Below are 8401 nucleotides of genomic sequence, written 5' to 3'. Positions count from 1 at the left end.
TTGATTCCCTATAGCTTTAATTATTGATTTCCTAGCTTCCATTGTTTGTTTGTTTCAGCACTGTGTGAAAATCTGCATTGTTCTTGATGTTGTGTTCAAGATCATGCAGATGTAAGATGTTTGAAAGCTGGCAGCAGAAAAGCATTAACATTCACGTAAAATCACATGTAAGACGAGAAAAAACAGAAACATGTACATCATGAAGAGGTTAAATGGGATATATCGTGAAAAGTCACTGTTATAGTGCTTGCAGATACATTTGGGTATCTGGAGTCCCTACAACCCACAAACTGTGAAATAAGACCCAGTCCGTTTTTACGGGCTGCCTTGATCACATGTGAATAAACAAGCCATTCAGATTTGGCTCCCCTTTCTATGTCACATGCAGGGTTATTAACATCTGAACGTTAAAACATATAAACATGTTCCAGTAAAAAAAAAAATACAAGTATGAACCTAAAGATTAGCATAATATGTTTCCTTCAATGGTATTTGTTTCTATAAACCTTTGCTCCAGTTAAATATTTACTACAGTAGATGGCAGAATCATATTCTCCCCTGAAAAAGGGCAGATGACTCAAAATCAATTTGGAAATTACTGTTTTTATTAATGAAATTCATTTAAATACATAACATTTTCTGCTACATCCTAACCGGGCTGCAAATTTCTCAACACATCATGAAAACTGTTTGTCATCAGTGAACAAAAAAAAAGTCAGGCAACAAAAAAGAACGGGTCCAGACATGTGAGGTGCATCATAAAAAATAAATGTACTCTAAAGCACTTTGGGGCTTATTCATCCCTCAACAGCGAAAGTGAGAAGCTGAAGAGATGCAGCAATGTGAAGGAGCTCCTCCTGAAACCACCTTTGTTCACATCACCACCTTCATTAATCTTCTATAGGCGCCTATAAAGGAGCCTGTGTGGAGAATGAAGAGGTTGTTTGAATCCAGTGCATGCCAGGGGCCAAATGGTAAGTCAGAGTAAGAGGAAACTCAGGTTGGCACGCCGATTCCATGCCAGTCCCTGCCAATACAAGCTATCAGGACACATAGACAAGTCCCCTTGACGAACTGCTCCATACTGCCAGAGAGTATCTCCAGACTGCCAAGTCTCATGGCAAACCGAGGATAGTTTAATGGAAACCACGGATTAAAACTGCACTTCTGTGTTTTTCTTTCTCCATTTATGAGTTTTATGTGATCATGATGTATGAAATCCTATATAATTTAGCCCAAGTGTCAGCAACACACCTTTTAGAACCATCCAAAGTTCCCTTTATGTGAAAAGTTCCTTCAGTGTTTTTATATCATTGGTATTTTCCACGTGTTTTACAACCACGTTGTTAATTATGTTATAATGTGAGCATTATTCCCTTGATATTTTTTCAAAATCTAATAATAATTTATGTCACAGTTCCTGTTGCACACTTTCGAGTGCGGTGGGGCAAGAAGTGCTGAATAAAATGAAACTTTTGTGCATCTGTACTAATGCAAATACTCTTGTGATGGTAGAATACTATAGATGCCGTATTTAATGTATCACTCATTGTATGGTGAAATCATAATCTCATGGATGACAATGATGCTGCGTTTGATTGGTTTCTGTTACGTTATGTGCGGTATGTCTCACACAAAGAGTTTGTCAAAGCAAGCCGAGCAGTACGGCTTCCCTTTCTGCTCCTTGAAGATGCCTTGGCTGAGCTGCCGCAGACAGAAGGCGCACACAAAGTGCTCGGGGTGAAACTTGCGATCAAGAGCAGAGATGCAGCGGCCCGTGATGGGCTCACTGCAGCCGCCGCACAGAGTGCCCTGCCGAGAGTGGAAGTGCTGTGAGCAGAGGGGTCGACCATCCAACTCCATGAAACAGCTGTCAGTGAAGGGCTTCAGACAGTCCTGGGTAAAAGAACAGGAGAGAAATATTGGATAAGTGACGTGGGAAAGGATGGAAGAGAGGATACAGGGAGACGGAAAAAGAGATTAGAGCTGGAGGAAGAAGGATAATGGTGTAAAATCTGGACACAAATGTTTGCTTTTAAAGGACCATGATTGATCCCCAAGTCTATGGGTGTTTGATCCTCATCCAAAGCACACCACAGCTTTAGTGCTGCATGGGAATTTAACTTTTTGGAACAGGTTATCAATGAAAAGATTGTTTACCTGAATTAGATTATTACTAAATAGAAATTTAGATGCAAGCAGGACCTGTTTCTAAAACTTGACCCCTTCGTGGTGTGTTCAAGGACATGCTGTGAGTAGATATTTGAAAGTAAGCAATCTGGCTGCTAAATTGAACATATAAGATTTGCAAAACATGTCATCATGATGAGAGTTTTACAGCTTTGTGCTTTCAGTAGCTGGTGTCTGATGCCAGTTTTCTTGGTTGAATAATAAGGGAAACTTTCCACAATTGTATTGCAATGTCACATTATAATCTCTATAATTTGTAGAAACCAATGAAAACTAAAGGCTACCTGGAAGGTAGCAGATTCAGCCCGTAATCTGAATCTGTGAAAATGTTTATCACGGTCACTATGTTGGTTTAGCTTGTCATTAGCATGATGGGAATGTCATGAGCGTGTCATGCTGGAGCTTTGCCTGTTCTCTGTCAACCATTACAATCATGGAAGATTCAACTTGTCCGGTTTTATCCCTCACTTACAACATAAACTAATAAGTCCATACAGGAGGGATGCTGCGTAAGGTTTCTCTTGGCGGGCATGTTGAGTCGTCATAGCAGTAAAAGCACAGGTGTGACTCTGAACATTAGCGGTGGCTCTGTGTCATTTATATGAGCCAGTAAGCCATAACAGTGCGCCAGCATGCACAACTCCAGGGCCTTGGCACAGGAACAGCTGAACCCATTTTTAACAGGTCACAATGTCCACTGTGAGAAAGGTTAGCGTCGGGGAGACAACTGTTTCTTAAAAGTGTATGCAGCTAAAACTATAGATGAAGATTTTAGAACATTTTGTAGTTGTAGGTTTTGTAATTACGTTTCATGGTAGAAAAATCTCTCTAGGCTGCAGCACAACATAGTCAGAGTGGCCAGAAAGATCAAAGGTGCTACATTTCATGAGCTACCTGATTTATTTTCAGCGGGAGGTTGACTAAAAAGGCTCGGCTACTTTTTGAGTGTCCACTTCATCCTGTTAATGGAGTGTTTGACCTCCGGACCTCTGGAGTTAGATGTAGTTCACTAAAGGCCAGGTACAATCCTGACCTTGCTGATTGAATAATGATAATAATAATAAGTGGTCCATGTAAAACAATGTTTATGTTCTGTGCTAATGGTGAGATGCTGGTTGTGATGGTGATGATAAAACTGCAGCAACAATTGGGTTGGATAGTCATAGTTGGATGTATTCCGTGTTTTATGTGATGTTGTAAATCTTAATTGTATTTATGATATTTTGAACGGTAGGATTTAAGATCAATGTATTTTATGTATTTCATGTTCAGGTTTATTCACAGTCAAGAAAGAATGCTATTCTTTAGGTTCCCTAAAATATGAAAAGTTGCTACCTCATGTCAGCGTCTCTACTGAGAGCATTTATGTCTAACAATTGCTCATAACCGAGTAAAGCAGAAGTAAAGCCGCACACCGAACCGTTTTTGTCCAGATGCTGCATACAGAAGTAGGTTCGCAGAGAATGTAAAAGATACACACACTGAGGAATATGGTTTCCTTGATTTATTTGCATCATTTCAACCGCAGAGTATTCATCAGGCATAAGGTTTTCATCAGCCTTGCGGTCAGAATGTTGCAAATAAAGCAAATGTGTGGGTATCTTTCTCAGTTATTCCCAGGCTTGTGTGCGAGCCAGAGCCGTGTGTGTGGTCTGAGGTAAAAAGGCTCACTGCGCAGACGAAGCACTCTGGATGCCAGGTGCCGTTGGCTGCAGTCAGGTAGTTCTCCCTCACTGACTCCCCACAGCCTGAGCACTTGGGAGCAAAGAGGTGGTAGAAGTCCTTGCTACAGTAGGGCTTCCCATCCTTTTCTAGGAAACCTGCGACGTGCATGAGACACATACGATTAATTCTGAGTGATTATACGTGAGATTATTTCCAACTGTAGTTGTGGTTTCCAGTGAATAATAATGAATGCACAAGCCTCTTACCGTCAGGTCCAAACAGGTCTCCACAGTGTGTACAGAAGAAGTGGTCAGGGTGCCAGGTCTGGTCCAGAGCTGTCAGGATGTTCTGGTAAACCAGACAGACATAAAAAAACATCACATCAGGCTTTTACTTCCTTTAAAGATTAGGATAAAAGTTTGTCACATGGCATATGTTCAGATGTGAGGAAGCACAAACATGTGGATTTTGAACCACATACATTGAATCATTGCAGAAGTTGCTGATTAATGACTTTGGTCTGCAGCATAAGCCCAGACTGCAGAATCCTGATATGGTTTTGTGTTTTATTTAGTAAGATGACATGTTGGATAAGTCTAGAAAAATGAACTACATACTACTATATGTCATCATCCAATCTTCGAAAGATTATTGTTAAAATAAATGGATGTAATATATGACAGAACAAATTAGAATCAGAAACAAAAGGCAAGTGGGGCATTCAAGTATATGATAGAGAACAAAAAAAGAAGAGTTTTAGGTTCATCACCTCCAAAATGGGCCCCTTGCAGTAGGCACAACGAGGAGAGAAGAGCTGATGGTAGTCTTTGTCACAGTACGGCCGACCCTCTCTCTCAAAGAAGCCCGTGGTGCTCAGCTCCGTCTTACACGCCACACACACAAAGTGCTCAGGGTGCCACACCTCACCCAGCGCCGTGATCATCTGCAGCAGAGGAAAGGTAATGCAAGGAGAAATAGAGAGGGGTTTTTTTATGTGATGAAACTTCTTTCAATTTCCACAATTGTCCGTTGTCCATGTATAAGGCTGAATTTATCGATTTCTTAATCTACAATACATAGATTTCAAATATTTGCCCATCTGATTATCTGGCTTTATATACCTTTCCCACAATGCATTTGTTGCAAGAAGCACAATGGCCCTTGGCCGTGGTGCGTACGCCAATCTTCTCCAAATCAGAGCTCAGCCCTCCTAGCAGGTCATCTATAGTATCCGTTTTCTTGCTTGTGGTCGAGGCGTTTGCGTCTGAAGCTGCCGTGCTGCTGCTGCTCTCCTTGTTCACCTGTTGCCCACCTTCTGTTTTCTTTTTCACAGACTGTTTCTGTGTAAGAGGCGGTGGGGTTGTTGAAGACGCTGGGTCCTAAATGATGAAACAAATACGGACAAATATCTGTTGTTTGCAGTTGTATGTTTGATTAATGTGTCTTTTTAAAGTCGGTGCTTATCAATGCTCCAACTCTGAAATGCTTCTTGAGGCTGTGCAGTGTTGGAATTAGTACAATGCTGCCCTCTGTTGTCAAACCTGGTTAATTTCACTCATGTTTGGAAAGTTTCTTCACTGCACATCCAGCGTTGTCTCTTACCATATTCATCACCACTTTATATGGACTAGAATTATTCTCTGAATTATTCTTTAATAGACCAACATACATACATTTCAATTATTTTGAGACATGCACTTGCAGACACTGTACTGACCCCTTGTCCCAGACCCAGCATATCCTGCAAGATAGCCTCCAGCTCCTTAGTGGGAGAGTCAGGAGTCAGGGAAGCTGCCACAGGAGCTGGCAGATCACTAAAACCCAGAGAGGAGCAAATTAGAAAGCATAATATCGCAATTTAACATGCAGAAATATGAACTACCCTGTGATTACTGTACACATTCCTATTAAGGGAAAACTGTGTCTCTGAACATAATCTGAGGGTGATGTTTTACAATAATGTAATGTGGAGTTATGAACTAGGAAAATTCAGAAAACAGTAGAATACAAATATACACAGAAGTTATAGAGATAAGTATAAGGGCATACTTATGATATGGTGTCATAAGTGAGATCTGTCAAAGATTCTAGTGTTGAAATAAAGTTTAAAGTAGTAAGTTACTAAATCAGTAAGATCATTGTGTATATTAGGATGCTTTTAATTAAAGTATAAGACCTTGTAATTTCATTAATTTCAAGCAATCTCCTGTTTCCTATTCACAGTTTACACAATGATGATGGGAATCAGGGGTCAACAAGAGCGACGATCTTGTGCTTCACCTGTACACATTGGAGCAGACTGGGCCTTTTCCTTTTTTTTTGGTTAATCCACCATAAACTACATCTGACACCTGTGGACAAGATTACAACATATGTTAGAGAGTAGAGTTGGTTGAGAATACATTTCAAGTTTTACTACAACATAAAAAAGGTGATAATGAAGAAAGTTGTGGTCCAGTGTAAGTTTTTTAAATTTCCATGGCTTTGTCTTCACCTCTCCAGCGGCTGGATCATTGCTCCTGTTCTCACTGACACTTTCTGAACTCGCTGAATTCAGGGCCAACTCCTCCAACAGCAAATCTGCGGCAGGATACAGGCCATAACTCTTCTAATCGCACACATAAACAGAAATACATATGCAAGCATGCAGTATTCACACAACACATCGAATGTGCTTTCTGGGTGTGCATTGCTCCACCGGAGGATGTGTAAAGTTTGCTCGGTGTGAAATATTTTCTGTGAAGCAAGATGGAGTGCACCTCGATGTATAAAGGTGGATAACTCTGAGGTTGGCTCATGCATGTCAGCTTCCTCAGGAAGTGATGGTGCTGCATGTTGCAGAAGTGAAACTTGTAATGATGTTGTAAGACCTGTGAAAATGTCAACTGTAATTCACACTATAAACCCACACATCTAAGAAAATGGGGAGATATTTGTATGAATAAAGTCTCTGATAAGGGAAGTAAACAACACGGTTGTTTGAAAAAAAAAGAATAAATGTTTTAACAGTATTGTTTTTGACATTTTATAACTCTATGTCTTTGCATTTCACAAAAAATCTGAACATCCTCTAATTTTCAGAACATAGTGAAAGTAAGTCAATGTTTTTTGTGTGTTGTATTTTTATTCCAAGACATGAGTTGTATGTTTTGATGATCAGTGAAGCCCAATCTTTTAGCTTTATTTCATCATGATTCTATTTTTTAGAGAGTCCTGGCTAAAAAAAGGCAGATTAGTTTACAAACAACCAACAGCATGATTGAAATTACAGTACAAAACCAAGACCCAGTAACAAAACAGTGTAAAAAGAGATTATTTAAATTATTACAGGCTGAACTGCATTTAAAAGTAAAGCGTACTTGTGCCCTGTACTTGTGGGTAACAGAATACGTGCTGTAAAGCACTGTCATCTTACTCTACGATCAATTATTGCTTTCACTTATATTTTCTACATCAACTTTAAATCATCTTGCTCTGAATATTTTAGAATTACAATAATGATTTCATATATGAAAAGCTGTCCACTAATCAATTTGAGGACGATCAGAAGCATAAAAACGTGTCTTACCGAGCTCGTCCATGTTGTCTCTTGCTTTCTCTACTTGAAAGTGAGTGGGTTTTTTATTTTTTTTGCTGCTGTTTCGTTACTAAGGTAACCAGCCCAAATTCTCATCTGGTCAAAATCATCACTTCCTCTGACAAAGGTTTGTTTTTTGCTTGTTACTGAAGCAGAAACCTTCCTATAGTTGGTGTGCAATGTTGCTGTTTCCTTGTAAAGAGGAAACCAAGAGCCATGTCTGAAACTGAGATAACATCTGACTTTTGTGCTCAGTTGTGAAATGTCTGATACAACGATATTATTAACTGATTGTGCTTTTATGTCTATAATATGTATATTTATGTGTATGACAGTATGTTAATAAAGCCACAGTATTGAAAACATTATCTCCACTTTAAATTTCAAGTTTTTTATTTGTACAATTTCAAACAAAGGGGCAATTGCAATAAATGCAATAAGCCAAAAAAAATGCATTGAAAAACACAATGTGAGCAGAAAACAAATACAACTTAAGTTGAATAGATATAAAATAAAAAATAGGTCAAAAGTAGACATGAAATACAATTTCAGTGCTCTCTGTCTTTTCCCAACTGTTTCACACACAACTGATTATCAATTTATCCGTAATGAAGAATAACATTTGAATGATAACTTCATCCATACACACATAAAGCACAAGTAAAATATATAATGCAGCGATACAATGAGATCTAACATTTCCAGATAGCTTTAACTGTACGAGTACAGTTACTTAATTATATGATCTTACGTATAGTGATAACATTTAACAGTAACACAACACCATTTACATAAAGCAGATAAATCCCATGAGAGAAATGTTGTTGACATTATTTATTTTATGAAGCCAGAAAATAATCAGGACAAAGCTCAAAATGCTCTCTTCGCTTGTAATGTTGCACTAGTGTTCACTATTTTGGGTTAGGATAACATTCTTAACAACAGCGTGCGCTGCAACCAGCAGACTAT

The 8401-nt window shown here is 39.0% G+C and overlaps 1 protein-coding gene across 1 annotated transcript; it reads right to left on the bottom strand.

Moving 5' to 3' along the window:
- Window positions 1–583: 583 nt before the first annotated feature.
- Window positions 584–7511, bottom strand: lpxn (leupaxin). Its single transcript, XM_068707230.1, has 9 exons — window positions 7424–7511; window positions 6350–6435; window positions 6136–6206; window positions 5573–5669; window positions 4977–5234; window positions 4625–4798; window positions 4122–4203; window positions 3862–4010; window positions 584–1896 (listed from the first exon to the last, which is right to left on the bottom strand). The coding sequence occupies exons 1-9, from the start codon at window positions 7434–7436 to the stop codon at window positions 1630–1632; spliced, it is 1197 nt and encodes a 398-aa protein (XP_068563331.1). The 5' UTR covers window positions 7437–7511; the 3' UTR covers window positions 584–1629.
- Between the last annotated feature and the right edge of the window lie 890 nt (window positions 7512–8401).

Source organism: Cebidichthys violaceus, unplaced genomic scaffold (assembly GCF_023349555.1).
Source record: "Cebidichthys violaceus isolate CVI_PGR_0920_01 unplaced genomic scaffold, fCebVio1.0.p SCAF_13, whole genome shotgun sequence".
Taxonomy (NCBI): Eukaryota; Metazoa; Chordata; class Actinopteri; order Perciformes; family Stichaeidae; genus Cebidichthys; species Cebidichthys violaceus.
This window is presented reverse-complemented; position numbering and strand designations above follow the sequence as displayed.

Coding starts and splice junctions, on each gene's coding strand:
- lpxn (XM_068707230.1), bottom strand. Junction 6,207..6,349: donor ATGATCCAGCCGCTGGAGAG/GTGAAGACAAAG, acceptor TCTTGTCCACAG/GTGTCAGATGTAGTTTATGG. Junction 1,897..3,861: donor CAGAGTGCTTCGTCTGCGCA/GTGAGCCTTTTT, acceptor TCTTTTACCCAG/GACTGTCTGAAGCCCTTCAC.